A 27,798-nucleotide genomic window follows, 5' to 3' on the forward strand; every position below is an offset into this window, starting at 1 on the left:
TCCTTATTTTCTGAGCCCCACAGCATTAAGGGACTCATTCTCCTGGGCCTGCGCTGCCCTTAGCCAGCGTGCAAAAGCCCAAGGGACTGGGGACTGCAGCTTGTAGGAGGCAAGTGCCAGTTACTGACAGCAAGGCTGAGCCTGCTGGCCGCTGGAGATGGCGCATGCTTCTTGAGAAGAGGCTGCTGACCTCATCTTCCCTGGTCATGATGAGTTTCTGAACTGCAAAGGTGTGGTTTCTTCCCCTTTCCTCTTGGGGAACGCAGAAGTGCAGCAAAGGGAAGCAACATTTTGGGGAGGGAAGTCAGGGTGGGAAATCAAACCTTTTATGAGACCAGCTCCAACCTTCTCTGATGGACCCTACAGCCCTTTTACCACCTCCGTTTTCTAGGGAAGACATTATCTAACCTTGAAAAGCAGTTTCTGTATGAGGCCAGCCTGCCACAAGAAATCACCATTTTATCAAAGATGTAGTGGATGCACATCCAGCTCTTCTAAAGTGGATTCGGAATTAATTTGCATCAGTGCAGCTCAGGCCGGGTCCCTGAAGAGGCTATCCTCATTTAGCTTAGGGACGCACAGGACAAGAGTTACGTGGAGACAGACATATTGCTTCTGCTGCTCCCTTGGATCTTCATATTTTTATATTAATATTAATGTGCATAAGGATCCTGCTTTCAAGAGTGTGGAAGAAGGAACTGGAGAGAAAACAATGAACATATCACCTGCCTTAGTGTTTCATTTTTCCCCCAGCTGTGCTGTTCACTCAGTTCTAGAAAGGCCAGCGCTGGGCTACCTGCTGGTCTAGAGGTGTCTCTGTGGTCACAGAAGTGCTGCCAAATGGAGGACAGCTGGGAAACGCGCGCAAAGAGCACATAAAAGAACAAAAGCCAAGACTGAAGTGCAGCCAATGACTTCTGCAGACACACTGATCAATCCTAAAGGTACGGCAGCAGATGAGGCAAGGAGCCAAGAGACCCAAACGATCTGGATGACTGGTAGAAGCGTGGGGTCTCTGGGGCACACCGCTGTTTGCCCAAAGTCTCTCATGTTGCGCGAGTCCAAGGCTGCCCCGACTCCTGCCTCTGTCCCCCTCAGCAGAGGCCCCGGTGCTGCCACCCTTGCAACCCCTCCTTTCTGGGCATCTGCCCCCTCCCCTGCTCCCACCTCAGGCACAGGGCAGGGGTGCTGGGCCTGCGCAGGAGGTGGGGTACCACACAGAAATGCGGCCTCGCAGCAGTGGTGCCTCATGCAACACTTCCCTGAGCTCCCACCCACCTGAGGGTTACAAGACCGCACGGTACCTTCACCCTCCTGGGCTGTCGTTACTGTCAGCCAAGCCAGTACCACAAACACTGCCAGCCCCTCCGCTGCCCCCACCTTGGCTCTGTCAGCAACCGCTACACTCCTCAGCCTGGACCTGTTCAGTGGATTTAGCTGAAGCAAAAGACTAATCTCCATCTGAAAGCAAAACAGCAGAAACAAAACCTTTCCTTTTTTTAATGATGTTTCTAAAGAACACCTAGCCTCTGGCTTCAAGCCAGTACCACAAACACTGCCAGCCCCTCCGCTGCCCCCACCTTGGCTCTGTCAGCAACCGCTACACTCCTCAGCCTGGACCTGTTCAGTGGATTTAGCTGAAGCAAAAGACTAATCTCCATCTGAAAGCAAAACAGCAGAAACAAAACCTTTCCTTTTTTTAATGATGTTTCTAAAGAACACCTAGCCTCTGGCTTCCCCACCCCCACCCCCCTTTCAACAAATCCCCTCTCCTACACAGATGACACGGCATGCACACCCTGAAAGCAGTTATGCAGCATAGCGCGCCTAAGGCTTACACCAAAACTCTACAAGGAAGATCAGAGCACACGGACAGGGCACTATGTGGATGCCCACATACCCACTTGCCATCTGCGTGCACCACCTTTCAAGGCCAAGTGTGCGACTGGAATCCCAAAAAGAAGAACGATGGAAATGACATGCATGAGGTTGTAAGTTATTCTATTGTTTTGACATAACATTTATTAGAAAGTTTGGATAAATTAGTTAGTTACAGAGGCAACTTTTGAGTAGTGATTGGCAAAAGATGACTTTCCCATTTACAAACGCACATCACTCCCCGACGCAGCGTAACATGCTTCCATCCTCCTGAAGGGCATTTCCACATACAACACTGCAAGGTTCAGGCAACACCACCAGCTTCATTTCAGAGATGAGACACAGAAACGCCAACAGCTTGGCGTGCAAGGCTATCCTGTGCTCTCAGGGCATGGAAAGGTACCATGGTGCTTTTCTGCAAAGTCCACTTCCTCAGGGAAAGCTTAACTGACAGGAGTTTTTAAAGACCTCTTAGACAATCTGCTCAAGACCATGAGGGAATAGAGCAGAAATCTGAAGCCAGGACTCCTCCCCAGTAGCGAAGCAGCAGGGCCTGGTTACTGATCACCCCCCACGCACACAGGTGCCTGGTTTGTCAGTCAACTACCTCACCATCTCATCTGAAAGCACTGATACTCCACCAACCTGGAACATCATCTTCCCAAGCCCATATTTACAGTGATCTCTGCTGCATTTCTGTCCCATCCACATGATTACAAAAATTTACGATAAAAAAAGGCAAAACAGTTCAAAGCACAAAGTGCTTTACTAACACTTTGCTGTTAGTCAAAGAAACAAACAAAACGTCTGGGGAAAACGATCATTTTTGTGGAGTGCAGCAGGGACACTTCCTGTGCACACACACCAAGAGGCATCACCGTGCCTCAGAGAGAAAGTTCAGAATGCAATTTAAACAACTGAAACGTGCTAAGGTGAGTAAAAACTTATTAGAAAACAGAAATGCTGTACAGAGGTGTAAATCCTTAAGGTTGTCTTAGGTTTTGAAAACAAGGGGTTTTTATTTCCTGCAGTGTGCAGTTCACATCCGTAAAGCCAAACTACACTTAATAAATGAAAACCTCAAGTACCTCTTTGAGAGCCCTCCATTCCACTTGCTCCACAGCGAAGACATTCTGCACATCAAGGCTTAAATGAGCAAAACATGCACTGCATTGCAGAATCCTGGATTTCCACAGCCTGCTTGCCTGCTTCCTTGCTTACAAAAAGCAGTTTGTACTTTGCAGTTCCCTCCCACGCATATTAATGCAAGCAATCCGGCTTCTACTGCCCTGCAGATCTGACAACTACCATAAGAGCTACGTTCAATTTCTGTTTGGGGCTTGTCTTTTTTAATTCCTCCCCTTTGTCCCTTATTTATGTATTTCCCACGGCAGACACAAATACCTTAGTGAAACTGCAGAGCTGTAGCAGACACGAAGGCAGGACAGAGCGTTTACCCCCAGCACGTCGAGTCCACCCTGACCTCTGTAATGCCTGGCTGGACTGCCGTAAGTACGCAACCGAGTGGCTCTACACACCAACGATACTCTGCAGAGCTACAGAAGAAAGAACAGGCTAGAGCAATAACTGGGTACTTGGCAAAGCTCCTATACATTCCCACCTAAAGCATAAAATCCATACAATGCAACATAAAGAACAAGTGGGAAGAATCTAGGTTCTTTCATAGTTACAGCTTTTACAGAAGACTCTGTCATTTCCAGGTTAATGTTTGATGAAGCAAACAGCCTTTGCACGACATCAAATCTTCCTCTGTCAGTGAGAGTAGCCACCGAAGGACTGCTCAGTGCCACAGTGCCATCGGCTGAAGTGACGTCAGGCTGCATTTATGAGAGAGAGCAAAAGACAGAGACATTAAAAAGGTTTTCCAAGCAGTGCTGTTCCTGCCATTGCAGAGCTCAGTTCTGTCTTATGAAACCGCCCGAGAGCTTACAAGGCAGCGGCAAAAGGGCAAGGTTCCCTTTACTATGAGCCTTGACAAGTACAACGTACTCATCCAGAACCAAAGCTCTATGGCACCCTTTAAGGAGAAACAGCTCTCCTACTGTGTCCTTTCCCCCAGTTCAACCTCTCTCACTGCAGATCACACTTAGCACTCACTCCTACTCTGAGCAAACAGTAGCACTCCCCTTGTCCGTACATATTTAAAGGTTTCTACTATTATTTTTGTCAGTGAGCTCAAAAAAAAAAAGCCCTGCCCCATTCCTTCAGCAGTTTTAATGAATGGCCTCAGAGTTTTGGAACTTCAGAATTTCCCAAGGCCCCAGCCCTGCTGCTATCAAACTGAAATTTTTTTTCCCCAGGGGCAGGTGATTACTGTTACTGAGACTTTAAATGGGCTAGTGAGACAATTATTAAATTAAAATTTGAACTTTAGCTACAATTTTCTTTTGCGGCAGCCCATGAAGTCTCCCAAATACAGAAATGTTTTAGAAGTTTGGTATCCACCTGCAACAAATTACCTGCATCGTTTGCCACTGTCAGACTCTGACCTTGCCTAAGCAATGCCCACAGCTGAAATTTGCACTGGAGCTTGACATCTTCTTTATTGAGTGAGAAACACGGCAAGGCAGGGAACGCAGTCATTACTGCTCCTGGGGCCCACAGGCTACACAGTCACATTTTGATTACTCACCAAACAACACAATGCCGGAACAACCTGAAGATCACAGCAGGCACGCAGCAGGACAAGAGTATAATCAGACAGCTCTGTGAAGGAAATGTTAAAAGGGAAAAATCGTTTCCAGTGAACAATGCACGAGGCTGGCTGCCGGATAGGCGACTTTCTTAACAGTGAGCTCTGCTATGGGGTTCTCCTGCTGAGCAAAACCAGACAAGCTGCACTTTTGAGGCCCATCTGCAGGTACAGCACCTGGCGAAATGGACACTGGAGACCAAAGTGATTCACTGCTGAGGACAGATGTCATGGGTGCTCTGCTGGACGGTTGGAAGAGGCTGATCCAGTTCTTTCCTGCCTGCTTCCCAGAGGGCAGAATAAAATGGGATAGGCAACAGGTACAAGCCCCACACTGACTATCCCTGCCCTTAAAAAAAAGGCAGCTCATAGGAAAGGGGATTTCCTCCCCATCCTCCTCCCCAAGTATCTCCCCAGTGTTTCACTCCGAGTCTGCGGGCTGGATAAATGATTTAGGCCTTGAATAAAAGAACCACCTCCGCTCTCAAAAATCTATCAGATGCTGACTTCAGCAAAAACACAATTTGAGAGGAATGACATAGCTGAGACTGCCTTGGGGCAGGGAGATGGACTAAATGATCCCTGCTGTGCCCTTCAACTCTGTAACTCACGGCTGTAATTCCTAATAGAAGCAACAGGCATAAACCAGCTTTTGATTCTTGATCCAGCTACACTGACGCCTGGACATTAGCAGTAGACATTATGTCCAAACCCAGGTGATAATGCAACACACTCAATTAACTGCACCCTGCTGTTAACAGCAACTGACAAGTGTTACCACATCAGCAGGTTTCTGTTTGCTATTTCTTTTCTGTCTCTGCAAATGAGTTAAGCTTTCCTACCTGCATATATGGCTGCATGCTGACATTTTGCTGCACGGTGCCACATCTAACTAATACCACACTGGACTTCCCTTCGTTATCTTCATGTCAGGAAATTTTTTATATACGAGAGAGAGGAGAAAAAAACAGGAAGGCGTCTGTCTTGGACTTTGCAGGTAGCTTTTAATTAACACTGTGGTGCCAACTAGATTGTGAACATGGCATTTGTTTGACATTTATGTTTAATCTCCTTTTTCAGCAGCTGCAAAACAACCCTCTAATTGCAGTGTCTCTATCTTAAATTAATTTTTGCTAAATATCGTTTGCACCTCAACAATAAATGCTGTTACACTGAAGACGACACCTAATTTGTAATTCTCAGCGTTTAGGCGGGAAGAATTCTGATATGCAATAAGAACAGAAATTAGGTTGCCAAACTGGAAATGCCCACTCTCAGCAGAAAGAGGAGTTGAGCAATCTCGGGGGAATGTGTATTTTACAAGCAAAATTTGTCAGTGATTGAGGGCTGAATTTAATTCACAGCCAGGAATGCTAAGCATGGTATACAAAACCCATAAAAAGGAATAGAACAAATTATGTTCACTCAGCTCACCAACTGCTCAAAAAGAGTCATAAATGCTTTAACACAGATGGAGCTTCTAAAAGGAAAGTTAAAAAAAGCAAGCTCTTCTCTTCATTCACAACATACCAGAGATAGCACTGATGAGGAGGTGAGCAGCTGAGAAGAGTTCTTCATCCTGAGGCTGATATTTCTGCAACAGCTCACTCTCTAAACTGCACCCTAAGAGCTGCAAGAAGTCAATGAGCTTTCCTTGTTGTGCAGGCTTTAACTCCTTCAGATCTGGCTTGTCTCCTGTGCAGATGTCATCTAACTGGAAGCAAAAGAATAAGTAAAACTTCTTGAAAAGAGAAAAGTTCAAGCAAAATAGAATGCCAGCTCTATTCTGAAATTACTTTTAGGAAGCAAGCAAAAGCTTCATCTTACCACGTCCTCCAGGGCAGTTACCATTTCTTCATGGAGCAAGAGTTCACAAAGGGTTTTATATAAAGCTCTTTGCTTGTCTTTCGGCAGCTTCACAAAGGGCTGGAACTGAGGCTTCAACCGTGACAGATCTTTCCCAAGAAAGCAGTAAAAAGCAAAACTAAGTATTTCTACACAAATGCCAGTAAAAACAGTTAACATTTTTGCTATGTGTTTCATGAGCTCATTTATTACCACATTTTGACATCCTGATTTCCATCAGCACAAGTTACAATGCAAGGTTGGAACGCGTCTGATTATATTTCCCTAATGAGCCAATGAAGCATCAACGAAAATTCTAAGAAGGACGAACAGCTACCAAGGACCAACGTTTGGTGTTCATATTTTTAATATTTTAGAAGTCAGTATTTTAACGTTAACTGAACTAACCATATATTTAGTTTCTCACTTGAAAGTTCACCTCCAGCGAATGTTCATTTATAAGGCAGAATGAAGATTTCTGCTCATAACTTTACTTCTTAATCTGTGGGTTAATATAAATTACAAAAGTCAATGGTATGAGTCCACACACAGAACTAAAAGATCCTATTGCGATCTTAAATTGTTATTGTCCTTGTATTTCATCAGGTGCATCAAAAAAATGACAACCCTTCACCCCTGACTATAATCTTAAATCGTTATTGTCCTTGTATTTCATCAGGCGCATCAAAAAATGACAACCCTTCACCCCTGACTATTAGAAAAATCAGGACAAAAATCTCTTCTTCATTGAAATATTGAATCCATTACAATATATATAACAGAAGCACAAGAATGTTCAGGGCACTTCTTTCCCCACAATTCAACTATGACACTAAAACAAAATGTTTTGTGACATCAAATTACCACTCTGCTAAAAGAAAATATGTTTTCAAGTCAATAATGCCAACTGGATGGTTGGAATGTGTTTTTCCACATTCCAAAAATACGGTCATGCACGCATTCTTAACCTTGTTTACAAGAAATTTCCCTTCATGTCAGTCTGGTCAAGAAACATGCTCTCTTTAAAGATGCCTTTTATATCTAAAAATTACTTAATGGGAGAAAAAAAGAAAAAAAAAAAGCCCAGCCAAAGGCGGATATTTTTTGTACCTGACACAATTGTATGACTGTCTATACAAATAACAGAAGAGGAAACCTATTTTAAATTGCTTTAATAGAAACAATTTTTTCAGTTTTTTTTTTTCCCATGAGATAGTTCAGGTTAATTAATTAAAAGAAACCTCCAATCCCTTTAAGCAAGAAAGGCCCAAAGGTGTGCCAAGCTACAACAAAAAACAAAACAGTGGCATACCATTCTTTCACAAGTACGTGTTTTTTATATACATGTGGACACACAGTTATTCCTTTCAAAAAAGCCTACATCGGAGAACGACACAATTTATTTTAGGACAACAAAATATCTGTTTTGGTCACAGATAATCTATGGAACCAGCTGCAAGAACTCTACCAAGAATTGATGAAAAGTACTGTGTGTTCTGAGGCCTTGATTTGTTTTCCCTTTTTTCATTCCTCCAGTGACAATCCTGCCCCTTCCTTCCACATTCCTACAATGTGCCTGGCCCATTATACCAATTTGCAAACTTCCATTTAAACTACATTTTCATTTCATCAGCCTTAGCTGATACCGAAGATTTCTATAAAGTTTCTCAGAAAATAATGAGGCTAAGTGAAGGCAGAGGAGATATCTTTGTAATTTTTGAGATCTAAAATAACCTTTAACTGAGAAGCTTTACTCAGAGTATTTTCCAAATCACAAAAAATATTTTCAGCAACACTTTTTGAATGAAAGCCATAAATCATCACTAATCTTACAGAGCTTATCTGGAATGTAACAGAACTGGCATAAAAACCTGATTTTGTAAGATCATATTTATGACAAAGGGATTTGGGATGCTCCTAGGGAACAGCCCACTGCGTATACTTACTGCACAAGTAAATTCTTCTACTCTTTCAGTGCATTCCCCCAAGAGTTCCTGGTAAGTGCTATTAAAATGAATTAACATAATTTCTTACGTGCTATTGTACCAGATTATTTCCTCCTATCATGTTGCTTGACTCACTGTAACGTAATCACATGAAGCATTTCTGGTAATACCTTGTTTCAATACACTTAAAGAAGCATCACTAGGAATGAGGTTTTTAGCCGCAGAGTACATCTCATTATCAACAGCATCTGGCTGATAGAGAAATGAAGTATCTCTGAACAGTGCCGAATGGGGATAAGTTGAGCCTTCTGTGCTCTCTTTTTCAAAACCTCCTTGCTGTTCATCTAGTAGACAGAATTCTGTAATTAGAAATTCAATTTAAAAAAAGTTAATAAAATACACAAGCAATTACTGAATGAGATGCTAGCTTATATTATGCAGTGTTCTCGCACGTCATTTCTCCATGTCCCACCTCTTCTAGATGGGAAGAATGCCAATGGTTGCTATGTATGTGAATTATTGAGCATTACTGCAGCCCTGATGTTTGTACAGCATGCACAGACAAAGGCCCTGCCGTGCAGCTACCAACTACAAAATGTGACACCACCTCCTGTGAATTACAGTAATGTAGACACCATGAAAACTTCTCAATGACACCATAAACCTGAATGCTGCATCCAAGAGATGCAGGTATGAATTCCTCACCTTTTCTACCAATTAAGAGATGCACAGAAATGCAGGCTACAGGATTCACTCATGATGGAGACACACGAAAGCACTTTGAGATTCATAAGAACTCTGAGAGTCCCTCACAGAGCTTCTCCTGGTCACGGCACTGACAGACTCCTTTCTCAGCCAAGTCACAGATCCATCCTCAAGTTCACCAGACGAATGGAAAACGGGGCTTTTCAAGGTCTCTAAAGGACTTCACCCAGGCATGTTCACTAACAGTCACTCTACAATGTTCTGTCTCTTTGCAGTAACTTCATGGAGAAAAATAACACATGGCTGGATTACCCTTTCTGCCTCATCTTTGTGATGAGCACTGGCCTACCTCACCCAAACAGGACTGCCATCCTACCACCCCGATGCCCCCAACTTAATGAAGCTAAGGGACTCCCGGAAGGTACACAGGGAGTTTTTGTAAGACTTATGCTGAGAAATCTGGAACACCAAGGTCTGTGCTCAGGTGTCCAATATTGTGCTCCAAAGATGCAGAATATAATCAGAGTCCTGTGCGTATTTTGATCATCTTCTACTGGCTCAAATGCAAAATTTGAAACTGTACCCCTGGCACTCTGCAGCAGGTCTGAGGAGAACGCAGGCAGGCTAGCAAGAGAAAAAAATCAATTTTAAAGTAATACCTGACAACAAAGGAAAAAAAAATAAATGTAACTAATCAAGCACAGTGCTCACATGCACCAGGCACAAAACCTAAATATAACCTTCCTGCAGTTGTAAGAGTCTGTCTCACCAAATTAAGGACATGCTAAGCAGATGACAAAGCATGGAGAGTACTCCATCAGCAAAAAGCTTTTTCAAAGGGAGAGCAGACAAAGAAATCTCTGCCACAGAGAAAGAAAGATGACAGAGACCTTTATGCCTGCATAACCCTTCAGAGAAGAGCAAGCTACAGAGGAGCCGAAAGCGATTAACACAAATTAAAGAACTTCCCAAAGCAGGAAGACTCTGGACAGCAGCTACGGCAGCGTAAGGCCAACATGCTCATGCTACTTTCATTGGTAATAACAAGGCTTTCACACGAACCCTGAAGGAGGAAGATAGTGCTAATAAACTGCCTGCCCTCCTAAGGCAGAATGATGCTAATAAGGGAAATCAATACACAGCATCATGTGAAAAGTTTTAAGAGATATAGACCCTGCTGTTAAATCTTGTACTAGGACTCGATCCAGAGGAAAATACAGGGCTCTGGAAGTTTTGTATTAATAGGACTGTTAATTAACTTGTATCTCATTAATTTTTTCATACTGTTTAAAAAAAAAAAAAAAAGAGAAAACAAGGGAATGAAAGAATATACATAATACTGTGATATTTTCTCTATTGAATTCTATTACATCCTTCAATGACAAACCTCCCATAGTGCAGTAAGATCTTGTTAGTTACTCAAAAACCTTAACAAAAATGGAAGAAAATCAGAGATGATCAGTGAACACAATCATAAGCAAAGAGGCTCCTTTGCGTGGAGAAGCTGAAAAGATTAGGACTGTTTGATTTACAGACATTTAAGAGGAAGCAAGTCACACATGTACAGCAATGAACAGAACAAAGCAAATCAGTCAGGTGCGACTATACCTCCTGTTTTGTAAAGCAAGAACAAGAGGACTTGCAGTGAAACTTTAGAGACACAAAACTGCAAAGCCTTTAACGGGAAGAGCTTTTACATGTAGTGGAAAATTACCCTGTAGAAAACAAACAGAATGATTACAGGAATACATTACGGTAAAGGGATCAGAAAAGGATTAGAGCTTTTTTTATTTATAAAAAGAAAGGGAAAAATGTCCAAGCATGTCCAGTCACATTAGCCAGAACATTTTAAAGAAAGTTTATATACCATTCCTTCTTACAGAATAACTCAAGCACTGCCAGTGGCAAAGAAAAAGAAACAAACAAACAAACCTCTTACATACACCTTATTCCGTAATTATCTGTGAAGAGAATCCCATTATGTTAAACCTGCTACTGGTCACTTTCAGTCTCATGGGAAAGGACTACATTAGTCTCTGAATTTAACTTCAAAGGCTATTTTTATTTCCATAAACAGACACTGATCACTGCTCAGACATTAAGAAGTTGAAGGTTAAGCTCCATTGTACTACTTCTTGCTGGCAAATCCCTCATTTTGTTGTTACTTCCTCCACTTTACCTTCTCAATGACACTCAAGTAAGGGAATATAGCACAAATTAAACAAACAAAAAAAAAGAAGCAAGACATAAGTTGTTTGAGATAACACATGAAACAAGCTGTGCTGGTTTCGAAGCTTAAAAGACAAAACATTAAATATGAAAAAAAAGTGGAAAAAGAAGCAGAAGTGGGAAAAGAGCAGAGAAATACAGATCATTAATGAGACCCACATATTAGCAGCTAGCAGGAGATGGGAATTTCCAACCAGAAATCACGTAAGCAGGCTATCAGCTATACACGTAGGTAGTCAGACAGCCTTAATTGCACCTGATTACTCTGAATTACAGTTCTATCATGACCATGAAGTCAATGCCCTCTGCTATATCTCTGTGTTCAGTTTATGTCACAGCAATCCACATTTCAGAAATTCTTTTTACAGGCTACACAATATTTACTTATATTCCTGGACCTACAGACTTCCTTAATATCAGAAGTCAGTCAAAGGAGAATGATGGAGAGCATCTTCTGCATTTCTTATACAAATAAAGTGCATCCTGGACTCAAATCTCAACTACACTTCAATTATTTATTCAATGTATCTCCCGTTACTCTCCACATCAGTCCTTTCCAACTTCCAGCTCTACACAGTCCATCTGATTTCCTTCCTTCTTGCGTAACATCCCCTGAACACTCCTTTAGGTCAGGGAGTTTAACTGAGGACAGACAAAAAAGAAAAATCCAAGTGATTCTGCAGAGCAGAGTTACTACTCCCCGCAAAGCCAATTTCAACATTTTTTTAAACTTAACACCTGAAAGTATTCAATCTGAAATAAGTAAAGCACAGCCAGAAAACACAAGGACATTTCTGCAACAATTCTGAGAACAATCTATATATGAAAGTGTAAAATAGACAGGAAAGTTTAAATTTCAGTCCTATACTTTATGAATAATTCTTTTCTTAGCATGACAGTTGTCTAAATGTTCCTGATTGACCGCCAATTTATATTCAGTTCACCCTCCCTGCCAACAGGTGAAGGCAATAGCTTGGGCTGAGGGTCAGCTAGCTAGAAGCAAAATTGCAGCCAGCTAGCTAGAAGCAAAATTCGAGAGGATCAGCAGCGTGCCCTTGCAGCTACTGAAGCTTGCTGCATACTGGGCTGTACTGACAAGACTGTAGCTAACAGATCAATGAAAGTGATTTTTCAATTTGGGAGACTGCATTCAGAGTGCTGTGTCCAGTTTTGGGCTCCCCAGTACAAGACAGACATTCACACATCGGAGCAATCTAGCAAACATCCACTAAGATGGCTGGGGGCTGGAGAACATCATATATGAGAGGAGGCTAAGAGACTGGGTTTGTTCAGCCTGGAGAAAATATTGCTAAGGGAGAATGTTACTGCTACCTACAACTACCCAATGGAAGCACGAAGAGAAGACAGAGCCAGACTCTTCCATATGACGATGGGACAAAAGGTAAGAGACACAAATTAGAGAAAGGGAAATTCTCATTAGATATTAAGGAAAAGAAAAAGTTCACCATGATGGTGGTCAAACATGAGAAGAGGCTGCCCAGAGGGGTGATGGAATCTCTGTCTCTGGAGATAATCAAAACTTGAATAGACAAGGACACAAGCAATCTGATCAAACTCTGAACTTCGGTCAAACTTCAAAAACTGGCCCTGCCTTGAGGTAGGGCTTGAGCTCCATGACCTCCTGCGGTCCCCTGAAATCTAAGTTAATCTGAGTTTATGATTTATTCAAACAAGTGAAAAAGCATTACTAAATCAAAAGAGTGGCATTTCACAGCACAAATAACTACCAAGGCAATGAAGACCATACAACGTCATCACCTTCATACACCGGGAAATGCAAAAATCATTGCCCAACAGACAGCTCTGTCCACAGCTGAACTGCGTGCCACAGAAAATGAGTTTTATACTTACCAAACTGGCCACTGTGCTTTATAAACAGTTCAATTACACCGTAGGCAATAGTAGTTGCAGGAGGAATTTCAAGGATCACACTAGAATCCTTCATCATACTTCCACTTTCACCCACTGAAACCTAGAGGACAGATTTATTCACCATTTATCTGATTCAGCTATTGTGTAGCTTAAACACATAATTAATTAAGGGGAAAAAATACAGAAAAAGAATGTGCTTCATTCTCCATGATGTCTAACTAAAGCACACGTTACATTTGACATCTACGAAAGGAACTAGATAAGCAGCAAGGTAGAAGCACAATGCCAAGAGCAGCTCTCAAACTCTTAGCTACCCTGTCCTACTACAAAGTTGAGCTCCAGGTGCAGCTTTAGCCACAATGAAACACCGTGCCACTAGGAAATGGGCACCCACTCCAGTATCCTGCCCTGCCCTCTTCTATCCTGACACCCCTTTTGCCCAGCGGGAGACTGGTACCAGGAAGGTGACACTTGCACAGAGGGTTGTTGAACTACAACTCCCAGACTTCTGCTACTAGAGACACCCCGTACACAGCAGTGATTCATCTGCAGCTTTAAAAAAAACTTGCAATGAATGAGCATATGTTTTGACTTTGGTAATTCCTCCTCAATTCATAGGCAATTTTTCAGATATCCTTATAACGCAGTTAATCTCTACTCCCATGATCGAAAACAACTAGCTTCTCAATAAATATTAAAATTCAGTAGACACTGCAAACATTTTTGATGAATGATTACTTGGTTTTTCAAATAAGTTTGCTTCAGCAATGCTTTTTGCTCTTCAGCTTTCATGAACTGTTATATGTTTGGTTTATGTTCTGCTGCAGGCAGGAATCTACATAGAAACTGAATCACAATCTGACAGAATTGACGGAAACCACATTCCAGGATCACACAAAAAGATGGCATCTTTTGCTAGTGAGACAATGGAAAAAAACATTTTACCTTTCTGAAGTTTCACAACTTCAGAGTTCAACACGTGCAGTGAGTTCAACACGTTAAGGAAGCACGAAAAATACCCTGAAGTCTATTTGGAGAAATCATAATTTCTTCTCAGAAAATCTGCAAATGTTCTATTCCTTGCAGGTTTTTAATAACTTTTACCTTTACTATTTTTGTACTGCATCCCATCACACCGCTGATTTTTTCTTCTGTCTGGATATGTTCAGATATTGTGCACTTCTGAGTCGTTATTATCTTTTCTCTCAAGATGCACAGTACTTCACGTTTTCTTTCTATTACTTGTTGCAGTAAACTACTGTTTAGATTTATCGTTCTGAAAAAGAAAAGATGACATTAACAACATAATACTAGAATCGAGAAAAAACATTTTCTTAATTGCTTGAAGAAGCTTTTATTGTAAAAATAACAATCGTTTCTGTATGAGCAGTCTCCTCAAAATTATGATGTCCTCTTTTGTTATTTGGTAGCAGTAAATATCTGTATTCCACAGTAAGTCCCAACACATGTACTGAATTCTCGATTCCTCACTCTGAGCAAAAATGGCAGTTGTCTGGCTACTACCTTAGCAAAAAAAGCAAGGGAGAACTAAAGATGACTTTAAGCTTTCAGTGTAACACGAAAATCACCAGCCATGCTCATGGACACTGGGCTGAATCCTCTGCTACCGTGAACTCACCCTGATGTTAACATGGCCATGGTAGGGGATGGCTGCTAACCATTCTCTTCAAAGTCTCACGTTAGCACAAGCAGTGTCAGTAAGGCAATGGGTCACATCCTGCAGCCCTTACTCAAAAGAATTATTTCAACTAAAACAGTTTGCAGGGAGTACAAACAAAAGACCTATGCTCACGCTCCATATTATGAACTCCCTGCAGCCTAGCACACTACTGCATACATTATGCATGTACACACACATTAAGAATAGCTATAAGGGCATAATACATAATAAGCATGTAAAACAATAGTATTATTCATACATCACAAAGCTCTGCTTAGAAAGAGTGAAGCTGCAGTCAAGCTACTGGACATTAGGAAATACACAGCAAGCAATCTTCCAGTATGGTCAGCTTCTCTCTTTGTAAATCAAGCCCCATTTTTCCTTACAACAGTTCTCAGTCTTCTCTCTCTTACCAGATCAGATCAAGTCTCATTTCTTCCCCCTCCTCCTTCATCTCATCTTGGCTTTGTCCCACAGCCAGTCATGTCACCAGCCCCACTTCATGTGACTTCTCTGCTATCTCCTACCCTCAGATGACAGCAGCTGTTGATGGCTCCCAGCCGTAGCCTCCCCTCCTTCTCACAGTTCACTGTTACCACTTTCCAGCCATATGGCCAAACTCGGTCTCATTTATCTCCTTGTCACCATTCAGTCCCATCACTCCTGTCTTTGTACATCCTTCCACCTGCCACAGGTGAGCCATCAGGTGCTTCTCAATAGGGGAGGTGACACAGGCACTTTTGTTCCCAAGTGCTGATGTCCAGACTCACCCTGGACTAGGACAGCTTGAGGCGACCACCACGAGGAATGCTGGTTTGGCCCCTGAAGGCCCATGTGCAGGCAAAGGAGTGCCCTGATATGCTGCTGCCAAATTCTGAGCCACCAGAATTTCTCCTTGAGGGACGAAGAGCACACTAAGAGAGTGCCGCCTCAACGCCACCCCTCAGCGCTTGCTATGGATCTCTTTCAGTGTTCACTTAAACCCTGACCTGGCTGAGCGGGATCAGCAGTGACCAAGTACTTCAAAGGGCTGGATGAGAAAACATAGAAAAGATTTCATGGATTGTGGGACTGGAGAAGATTACTGAAAAAAACACCCACTATAAACTCCTGTGTTATTGATCGGTATAACGTCACAATTTACTATTAATTACCAGGACTGTCACAGTCAAAAGAAAAATTAACTGTGGGACGGACCTCAAACCTCTAGCCCGTGCCTCCAACTTAACAAGTCACCCCTACTCCACCACATAATTCAGTGTACGTTTAAATGCTGCTGGACGTATTTCTAAAGTTAGGTTCATCTCAGAATGAGCAGAAGAAAGAAAGGGAACTCCCAGAAACAATACAAGAGGATTATTTTCTAAGAAAAGATGACAAAATTCACTACCTTGTCTTCTGGGGTGTTAACAGACTTTATGGTAATAGTTAAAGCAACTTCTTAACTGTATTTAATTTATTAAAATGTGTCAATTACATTACACTTTTGCAAAATACTCACTGGAGGTCCTGAGATGAGATGTCGTATTGCCTATGAACAGTTAACTCCAGCAAGACGGCTGGAAGATTAAAAGATGGCTATCCCTGGCTCAAGTTATTCAGTCTTTTCTCCTCCCTTTTACTGTAAATGGCTATTCATGGGGCTAAATGGCAATTCCCCAAAAATACGACAGAAAGACATGTCTGACTCCGCTTTATTTAAACTGAGATATCTCCACTTTTAATTAAAAAGTTTTAGATTTATTAGATTCTGGAGTTTTGGATTTATGCAGTCTGAACCAAGTCTGAAGTCAGCTTGGTTCTTTATTAAATTAAGAATATCCTGAGGCAATTTTTGATCTTTGGAGGGTTACATGCTTATATGAAAGTTCAATCAGTTGGAATGAACTGTCTGGAAACCTTAAAGTTGATTGTTTAAACAAGGGAAAGAAAATACCTCTGAAGAAATGTAGCAGCCACTAGAAAAGCACCCCCAAACATTCCTGAGATTATTAATATAACTTTTTTCTTTTGGTACAAAGCCACGCTTTATGCTTGGAATGCAATGAATCTTTGGATTAAGCAAAAATTGAAGAAATGTCAAGCAACCACAAACACCGCTGCTTTTAGAAGTCTCTGCCAAACGAGAGCTATTAGTTATCACAATAACAGACCATCAAGCCTATCATATACTTGACAATAATTATTTATGATTCTGAAGAGGTGTGCTAAGCATCTTGAAAATACAAATTAATGCACTAAGAACTTGCAAGTTTAACATTCGACCTTAGAAGCCGCAGGGAAAGAAACACAATGAAGAAGCACAAAAAGCAATTTGTCATTTGCTTTGATATGATGTATTTTTTGCCTGTTTTAGGGGATGATTAAACTCACCAAATAGCCCCAACAGCTACAGCAAAAGAAACAAAACAATCAAAGGTAGAAAAATACAGATTAAATAGAGAATTGCTGTTTCTGAATGAGCGTTAATATAAGAAGCCTACAGAATATGATTTAACTCTGTAGAAATGAATGACCAAAACAATTGAAGAGACTTTTTCCTCCATCTACTTGTACAGTATTCTGCCTGAGATGGGACTGGCTCAAACACCCTCATGCTCCTGGCTTTGAGGTTTAGATGCAGAACTAACAGCAGAGTGGCAGAGCGAAAGCGTCAGAAGACATAGGTAAGCTTGCAAAGAGGTGCAGCAAAGAAATTTCCGAGGCAGCACTGGATGAGCTGCCGCAGCAGTGGAAGCTAAGGAGCGAGTCTAACACCACGGGGGCACAGAGCTACCCGCTTCGGTCCCCGATGCGGCACTCCCGCAGGCACTGTGCCTTGGGGGTAACTTGGGGTCCTCTGCACAGAGCTGTGTTGTGTGGCAGAGACACAGCCACTGCCTCAGTCCCAAGATTCAAGTGACTTCAGTGGGATGTGTTCAACTGTAAAGCTGGCAGAAATGCTCTCCTCACTAAGATTAGCAAGTACCGGATTCAGAGTTTTAAAACGCATACCCTTACCAACAGCTACAAATCACTTTTCTTATAGGACAGCACAGCTAAATGCGCTCCTGTAGACTTCTGGCACTGAACTTTCTATCATAAAATCCCTTCGACTCCAGGGTTGCGGGCATGTCACAAGTTATTACTGGGGTGCAGCCTGCGGGAGGCAAAACATTCTGCTCTTCTCATCGACTTGAACAGGAGACAACGTGAAGTAAGCAAATACCCAGCTTATCTAAATTATCACTGAAAATAGTCATCAAGAGCAAAATGCAACAAAGTTAAAGTTTGATAATCAGAGGAGGGCAACAGCCGCTGAATCTATCAGTGTATTTTTGCAAGAGCTGAACTCATTTGCTCACATGACACTCTGAATATCAAGAATGTAGCTGAATAACAAGAGATGGCTGAGTTAAATCCCTGAGAGTACATGCATGCAGGCACAAGAACAGCATTGCATTTTTGTATTTTACAGGCCATGTTTCAGACCTTTTATTTCTGTTGTACAACCATGTCTTACCATCTCTTTCACTATCTATTCTACAGGAACCCTCACCACTCTTGTGTCACCTGTACTACATCACTGTACTCCTTCCCACCTGGAGAAGCTGAGCCAAAGAACCCGAAAGTAACACTATATACTATACAATGAGATGTTGGTTTGTTAAGTCCCATTATCAACATACAGAGTATGAGCCTGTATAAAGATCATTTAAAAGATAAGGATTATGGTTTTTTGTTTGATTGTTTGCTCTGCTCAAATAACCTTCCTAAGGTCAATGATTTACTATGTTAGAAGTTCTATAGGTCAAATATGAACAGAAAAGAATTTCTCTGAGTTTTGGTCTCACTCTCTCCACATTTAATTGGATTAAACACTTTCACTCTCCTACAATGCAAAGGCTTCTTTCACTTTTATTCAACCTTTTTCTTCTTGCATGAAGAAAGCAGCGGAAAATAGAGAGGTACAAAGGCAATTTGCTGCAGACTGGAAGCAGAAAAGAAGGGAGAAAGGCAGAAACCAAGGAAAGGCAAGAGAAAACAGACACCAACTGGCAGCAGAGCAGGCTCTCACAGTTAAAAGAGAGAGCAGGGGCCTGCTCTAAACCCCACAGCTGAGACTCGGGGTCTTTCCTTCAGGCACAGAATCTCTGACGGGACCATCCACAAAGGAGGGGGACTAGGACCATTTTTCCAACAAATCCTCTCTAGTCTTCTCAGTAACTCACCCCACAAATCCTCAGAGTAAGGTGCTTGCCAATTTACTACGAATACCAAAAAGAATGGTTACTGCTGTGAGCACTCTCCATCCTCACATTGAAGTCAGCACTGTTGCCTGCCTGTACAAATTTTCACTAGTCCAAACTACCCAGGAGTGAAAAACCTTTTCAGTCCTGCACTGGGCAACATCACCCCTACACACCTCCTCTCCCAGCTGTAGAGATATGGGTGGCCCACGCTCACAGCCTCGCCCCATGCAACTTCTTCCATAACATCCACGACTGACTTCAAAACCTCTCACTGCTCAGTCAGAATTCCTCAGCTTGTTCAGTCTTCTCCATTTACAATGCGCAATAGTGTGACGTCTTCTGTACAAATGCTGCTCGCTGCACAGCGAGAGCCTTCACCCAGCTTTGTTCCTTCTCTAACAGAGACCTCTAGATGACTGCCATGGAGTAAAATCCACCAGATCTCACTGCCACTTTCCACCAAGCACAGATGCATAATATTCCTTTTGTTAATCCATTTCAAATACAACCTCTCTGATCTACTTCTTACAGTCATACCACAACACAGTACCTGCTATAGTCAGCTTATTGATAGCATTTCACAATTCTCCCTACAGAATAACCTGACAATTACTTCATGGAACGTCTTCCAAGAGACTTTTGAGAGTGCAAGTGACAGACAATTCCTCTATTTTCTATTGGGCATCTTCCCTACTTTTTAAATCACAGACACACACAACTGATTTTATTCAATCCTGTCTCATAACATTCTGTGACTTCATATTACCCATGTAGCATCTTTGCTAGAAAACGGAACCGTTTTCTCATCACATGCATAAATGCTCAAGGACTTTTTAAAGAGTAAGTAACAAAATGGGCTGAATTTCTACTATACTCTGATTATGAATAGGCACCTATTTTTGTCTCAGTGTGGATGATAGTTGAATCAATGGAAGTGCATATTGAAGTGTACGATAGCGTAAAAACATCTTCCAATCACGCCAGTGTATACTACTAATAATGCTTACCCTGTTTTTCTAATATGCTAATCCTAGAGTTAGGAATCATTCACATGAAATGATGGAAGTGTGACAGGCAAACTTTTCTGCAGCTGATGTGAACTGGTGCACTGCTGCACTTGGCCCTATTCCTTTCTTTCTGCTGTCACTGTCCTCTCAGAACTTCTGTTTCAATCACTTAACACAACTTGGTGAAATGGTGAAAACAAACAAGTGAACTTGTTAATCCACGAGAACTACAGAGATTATAACCTCCTCATAATCCTTTTCACTAGAGAGAACACAGAATGGTTGAGGTTGGAAGGTCATCTGGTCCAACCCCCCTGCTCAAGCAGGGCCACCTAGAGCAGGCTGCCTAGGGTCATGTCGCAAAGGAGGGAGACTCCACAACCTCCCTGGGCAACCTGTGCCAGTCCTTGGTCATCTGCACAATGAAAGTGTTTCCTGATGTTCAGACAGAGCCTCCTGTGTTTCAGTTTGTATCCACTGCCTCCTGTTCTGTCACTGGGCACCACTGAAAAGAGGCTGGCTTTGTCCTCTTTGCATCTGTTCTTCAGGTATGTATATATATTAATAAGATTCCCCCCGAGCCTTCTCTTCTCCAGGTTGAGCAGGCGCATTTCTCTCAGCCCCTCCACAAATGTGAGGTGCTCCAGTCGCTTCATCGTCACCGTGGCCCTTCAATGAACTCTCTCTAGTATGTCCATCTCTCCCTTGTACTGGGGAGCCCAGAACCATACACAGCACTCCAGGTGTGGCCTCCCCAGTGCAGAGCAGAGGTGAAGGATCATCTCTCCCAGCCTGCTAGCAATGCTCCTCCTCATGCAGTACTGGCTACCACTGGCCTTCTTTGCAGCAAGGGCACATTGCTGGCTCATGTCCAACTTGGTGTCCACCAGGACCCCCAGGTCCCTCTCTGCAAAGCTGTTTTCCAGCTGGTCAGCCCCCAGCATGTACAGGTGCCCGGGGCTGTTCCACGTGCAGAACTTTGCAGCTCCTGTTGTTGAGCTGCGTGAGGTTCCCAGCAGAGCAGCCCCTTGAGGTCCCTCTGGATGGCAGCACGACCCTCTGGGTGTTATCACCCACTCTTCCCAGTTTTGCGTCATCAGCAAACTTGCTAAAGTTTGAGCTCATCGACCTCATCACCCAGATGACTCATGAAGATGCTAAATAGGACTGGACCCAGTACTGTCCCCTGGAGTACACCATTAGTCACTGGCCTCCAACTTGACTTCCTACCACTGATCAATACCCTCTGTGCCCAGTCATTCAGTCAGTTCTCAAATCACCTCACTGTCTGCTCGTCCAGCCCATACTTCATCAGCTTCTCTATGAGGATCTTACGGCAGACAGTACTGAAAGCCTTAAAATAGAAGATGGAATATACTCTTAAATCCATAGCAATCTCACTGAGTTAAAGGCACAGGACTCTGACCTGAAGTCGGTATGTTATAGTACCCTCTGAATTAGCACGCACAATGTAATAGGAAAAACAAGAATAATGTTAAATAAAATATGATGAGTTTATATACCTAAAAGTACCACTTAACTTTATTTTTATATTGCATATTATGTTAAGCGTGTCCTGCATTTATAATGTCATTGTTTCTGCAAATCAGGAAGGATCTCAACCCGCATCCTTCAGCTGTCAGCCCTTTCCAGAAAAGCGGAGCCAGTGCGGCATCTGGAATCTAGTTAAAAGATCAGTAGGATTCTCCTTCAGAAAAGACTCACATAAGTAGTGACAGGAAACCAATTTGCTGCCACTCAGAACTTCCAGCTTGCTGAACCCTGAAGACTCACATGATTTAGTTTAGAAAGCGTATCAGCTTTGACTTTTTTTCAGAGTTTTCTACAACTTTGACTTAAACAGCCTAATACAAAACCAACGTTTTGAAATGCAACTTAATTAGGCTATATATGTAGAAATCATAAATGAAACAATAATTGATCAAACAAGCACAAGCAATGTATGTCATTAGATGAAATCAAGAACACTTATTTGACTCTCATCTCACAAGGACTAACAGGTAAACATCCTCCTCGTACCATAATGCTTTGCATCCAAAAATCCCTAACTTGTAGGCACCAGCACTCCTAAATGCTGAATTCCTGAATTCCACACAACACTCCATGAGAGTAGAAGCTTGGATACAATCCCTCATAAATCATAGAATATTTATGAATGAGTGACTGGGATTTCATTTGTAAGGCATTGCCACAGTTTCCAGTGAGTACTGGCATTATGCTGAAGAAAAAAAAAAGATAAATTAAAATTGTGCTATCCTCAACATCTTCAGTGACCTGGCAGAAGCCAGACTGACTTGATATCAATTAAAATTGAAAATTGTGCTATTCTCATCATTTTCAGTGACCTGGCAGAAGCCAGACTGACTTGATATCAATTAAATACCTTGCATCATAAGCCTTAATAAGCTATGAGCATCTTTTCGATGAACTAAGAACTACCTCCTTGTATAAAGCATCAGACACATTAACCTCATTTACAGTTATATTCAGATCAGTAGAGCTACTGATTTTCCACACTTAAAAGAAGATAATATATTTCTAAGTATTTAGTTACGTTCAGGATTATCACTCCAAGATGTGCTGAAGTAAATCTGATTTGCTCTGGGACGATTATTTGTTTGAACACAGTAGGTAACTTAGTGCAGAAAAACTAAGTACAAGCTTACTGATCTAAACAGAAGTTACTCTAGTTTGTTTTTCTATAGGACTCTAACAAGTGTTAGAAACAAGATTCTAAATCTTGACTGACACTATTTTTGTCACACTAGATGCATACTAATTTTTACATCTGGGTACACACATTTAGCCCAGTATTTTCTGCTTTCAATAAGGCATTTAGTACAAAGATAGCAAGGTGCCTTATTCTAATAAGTTCGTTGACTTGTAAATGCTCACAATAAAAAGAAGAGTAGCCATTTGTTCTTGTGAAAATGGAGAATTGATTATTTCTAGAACATCAGCATATCTAAAGCAAAATTTACACGGCTTCTGACAACTTTTGCACTGATAACAAAAATCTATCATCTTTATCATCAGAGCATCAGCAAAGGCTATTAAAATGCATTACACCACCTGCTACAGATCTACAGTATAACACTGTCACAAACGAACCACCCTCATCTCCCCCAAGTCAGGACCTGCAATACAGAGCAGACCCCTGACTTGTCAGCTGGTTGCCAAGTAGGCTTTGGTCCATGACTGTCTTATTGCAAGATTAAATAAATCCAGTTTCAGAGTAGGACAGGAAGCGCTGCATATCTTGTAAAATTAAGATTATAGTTCCCCTCAGCGATTACAGTGTATAACAGTGAGCAAAAGTTCTACAAAGTATATTTTGTTCAACTAGTAGAACTTGCATTGACCATGCTTGCTCTCCTTTGCTATTCCTTCAACTTCAACTAATCCAATTTTCTAGCACAGTCACTCACACACACACAAAATCATAAAGCCTGCTTACAAGAACATTAGTAGTTCTGAATTCAGTTTCCATAGCATTTGCCCCAGTAACACACAGAGAAACCAATCCTTTTTTTTTTTTTTTCCAGATTGTTACCTCAGTACAGTTCCCAAAGAAGGGAGGATTTGGCTCGTGTTCCATGAGTAATTCATGCAAATATGTAAGATGAAAATGCAGAGATGTTTTTTAAATGAAAGGGAAAAGTTTGACCATCAAGCTTTCAAAATCTGGAAATTTTCATTTTTGTACATATGATTTGTTACCTGACAATGAGAGCTTACAATAAAAATAATTCTCAAACTATGGCAACACTACAGAATCAATTGTTCAGTGATGACAGTTGGCCCAAGCCTTTTCAGCTCAGTAATCTTTCCCAGCCATTACAATGCCCACATTAAAAACATACCTGTCCTTGACATCTTTCATAAGCTGCTGCAAGTCAATCTCCTGCTTCCTCAGGTTTCCAAAGGAGGACTGGTTTTCCACATAGCCCTTCCCTCCAGCTCCCAGGCTGATCTTTCCAAATGAAGTTTCAATACGTCCTTGAACAAAATCTCCAAACTTCCCCATATATTTTGCAAAGTCAGACTCCACAATTACTAGGAAAGCAATAAAAGTAATTTCTACCTGTGAAAAGAAGTTCTGAAACAGTCCCGAAGTGACTGGAAAAACAGAAACTTACAGAAAATATGACAAGTTAGTGAAGGCAAGGAACACTATCGAGCAGCTAAATAATGAAATTTACAGCTCTGCAACTCCTTACTTCTGCTTTCTCTGTATTTTCATCATCTTCACTCCACTATCTTTTATATTTTGCCATTTTAGGAAAGCATACGGTGAACGAAACGCTGAGCTCAGATGCTACAGAAAATTTACAAAGAATGATTGAAACTTATTTTAGTTACAAAGAAAAACTCCAAAGCAGATCTGCTTGTACAATAGGGTTAGTATTTTGCCATTATCTTGACATATCTCATTATAGGGCTGTCCCAAAGCTTACTGAAAACCAACAGAAGTATCTAACTGACTTAAAACAACTCTGAATCAAAGAACTGACTCAGAATCAGCTAATCTTCCAAGCCAGCTACAATTAACGTCTAGACTTAGGGACTCATTTATTTTCCTGTGTGAAATTGTGACATGCCCAGAAATATGGGATTCTAGATCATTCATCCTAAAGCCTGATTAGGACTGCTGCAACTGGATGAAGAGAGTACAAGGGTCAACCATTTTTAATAGCCTGTGCAAGAAGAAAGGAAGTAGTGGTAAAACTTGCCTGGCCTTGCCTGTGCAAGCATTCCCTCAGCTACTGTCACCAACGAGACACTGTTTATCCAGTGCTTTTTGACCTGGAGCACAGTATAGTTTCACGCTACTACCACATACTGGAATCCCCCAAAAATACGTTAGGGGAGCTCCTGTGGCTGCAGACAGCACTGTTACTAAACACTAGGCCTGCACAGCTTGACAACCTTCACCACTCAATTTCAGTTGGCTATCTAGGCAAAACTTTTTTTTTTTCCAACAAACATTTATTATTACTGGTTTTAGTTAAACAAGTAGTCAAGTGAGAAAAGATCCAGTCATCTCATTTCCACGGACGGAGCCCTCCTCTGAAAGGAGCCCCCTAGTAACACAATTGAGAATAGTAACAAAAAAGAATAGGTTTTGCATTCTTTTTATCTGCAATAATAGCGCTGCCTGAGTATGACTTTACCTGGTTTTATCGGTTTGTCTTCAGTAAGCACATCGCTCAGGGTGACTGTCAAAAAGTGATACTTGGGCTTCTGCCAGCACCAGAATTTCTTCCTCTTCGTAACCAAGCTCAGAAGCTGCAGCTTGTCTGAGGTGTTCAAGTGGGAGACAGGGATCAAGTCACCTCCACTGTCAGTTTCTCTCACAAAATTCTTTGTTGCTTTTGCAAACATCTTGGATAATCAAATAAAGACTGAAAGAATACATACGTTTTTTCAATAACTACAGTTGGAAAGTATAAATATTCACACTGTAACTTTAAGAAGTTCTTCATAGTATTGGTATTAATGCAGGAACAGCTAGTGTTTTCACCCTATCATCTCCACTCTGAACTGGGAATCATGACAGTTCAAACCACCTACCTCAAAGTAAAAAAGTTTTCACAGCAACAGAAGAAAGAATTTTAGTTAAAATTTTAAATAAACAACAGTGAATGAGCAAAGAACGATGCACTGCAAACATGATATGCAAGGCTTGAACATTACAATAATAATGCATGATATTTATGATCATACAGATAACGAAGAAAGAAAATAAATGTGAGAAAATAAATATTCCAATCTACAGCTGAAAAGTTCCTTCAAGGAACACTCACAGGTAATTAAACTGTTAGGGAGGGGAAAACAAAAAAAATAAACCCAAACCCAACAACTAACCAACACAAAAACCCCAAACTTACACAGCTTACCTGAAATTCTAAGGCATCCACTAATGAGCAACCCGCAGAGACGGGCTGGGACGAGGAGAGCACTGGTGCAATGGCAGAGGATTTCTGTCTCCCCGCACAATCCTTCTTTTATTACCTAATATAAAATTATCTTAGTCCATACAAGGTAATTGGGTATTATTCACACAAATTATCTTGATCTTTTAAATAGTGAGTAAACACATACAGGGATAATAACAATTATTCTATAAAAAGCAACAAATATTTGTGCTGGCATCTTTGTGACTAAGTTTTGTTTCTTAACTATGCCCCTGGAAAGTCTCAGTTAATTTTTTTCTTTCTGAACAATGTTCTCCAATTTTCTGTTTTCCATTAGCAAAACTACAGCTAAATTGAAGACATGTTATTTGCAGCTGTTATTTATATCTGCTAAACAGCTACATACATTATCTTATTCTAGCTTTTAAATGCCTTAAATTAAAAAATATTGGTATCTCTTATTGTGTAAGGTTTTCTTTATCCCAAGCAATGCATTTTGCTGTATTTACAAGGAACTTTTTCAATAGGGGAAACTGGCTAAACTCACAGCAGAAATGGTAAAAATGACCATTCACAAGTGCTGAACACACAATTCTAATAAACTAATTTTTGATTTTTTTAAAAAACTTGTTCTATTTTAGTTTTTCAACCCTGTGTTATTTGATCTTATGATGTTTCCCGAATTAAACCAGTTTTTTTTAAAGTTGGCACTATTCCTCTGAATCCCCCATCTGACACTGACTTGAAAGTTAAACTAAGATCATAAGATGTCTTAGCTGGGTATCTACATGCTCATGATTAATTACCTGTCTGGCTCCGCAGAGATGTTAGATTTGTCATTTACAACTACAGGCCAGAATAAGTTAGAATAGACTTCAAACAAAAACTGATATTACAATGAGCACACAGGATTATCGAGAGAAAATGGAAAACTGAACAAAGATATCAGTAGTTGGACCACAGGCTCCATGTTTTAGTATCAGCTGGAGGACAGAGGAAAAAACTGCCTTTTTGCAGATGGGAACTTACCATCCCATTAGCTTTTCCCAAATCCCATTTCAGATAATATTTCACACACTATTCACCAATTCATGTTGAGTTATCTACCTCCTCATGAAACCCCTATGGCCTCCTCTTAGCTCTCTGTGTAAGTAAGTAAAGGGTGTTTCCCAACAACACTTGGATGGAAAGGATTTGAACAATGTCAAAGTCACATAACGTTTTAGTGAAGAGTCTTCTGGGACTTTCATTGTAATTGGGGCTGCAACAAACCTGCAGCATAGCCCCAGCTATATGCACTGGGAATATTTCCACTGACTTTCTTCTTCTCTGACCTCTTCCTAAACTCTGAACTGAGATTGACTTTTTTTGCATTCTTAAATTTCTCCTTAACTTTCCTGGTTTCAGTCTCAGTGAGAACACTTTAACAGAATAAATAATGCAGCTCCACTGCAGCAGAAAAAAAATTCCCCAAACATACCAACCAACCCCAAAACAGCCCAGAAAACTAGTTTTCTTTTCCCCTGGGGCTTCTTTCGCACGACACTTAATTTCACAACCAATCAGACGACTGATTTGTAATGGAGGGGACCGTAAAGCAAATTCTCATTGCCTGCATTAGCTGCTCTTCCCCAGCATAACCTTCTTCAAACACTTCTGTGCTTTACATGACCGTTCACTCATTCTGACCCCATTCCTACATAACTAACTCACGTGGGCAGAATCTCTGA

The 27,798-nt window shown here is 41.3% G+C and overlaps 1 protein-coding gene across 1 annotated transcript; it reads right to left on the reverse strand.

The window, feature by feature from the left end:
* Positions 1–822: 822 nt before the first annotated feature.
* Positions 823–26,776, reverse strand: DFNA5 (deafness, autosomal dominant 5). Its single transcript, XM_009704192.1, has 11 exons — positions 26,758–26,776; positions 24,014–24,206; positions 14,314–14,485; positions 13,189–13,309; positions 8,553–8,741; positions 6,419–6,546; positions 6,122–6,305; positions 4,532–4,605; positions 3,492–3,716; positions 3,336–3,434; positions 823–1,461 (listed from the first exon to the last, which is right to left on the reverse strand). The coding sequence occupies exons 2-11, from the start codon at positions 24,175–24,177 to the stop codon at positions 823–825; spliced, it is 1,995 nt and encodes a 664-aa protein (XP_009702494.1). The 5' UTR covers positions 24,178–24,206; positions 26,758–26,776.
* Between the last annotated feature and the right edge of the window lie 1,022 nt (positions 26,777–27,798).

The sequence above is a fragment of the Cariama cristata genome, unplaced genomic scaffold (assembly GCF_000690535.1).
Source record: "Cariama cristata isolate BGI_N322 unplaced genomic scaffold, ASM69053v1 scaffold1347, whole genome shotgun sequence".
Classification (NCBI taxonomy): Eukaryota; Metazoa; Chordata; class Aves; order Cariamiformes; family Cariamidae; genus Cariama; species Cariama cristata.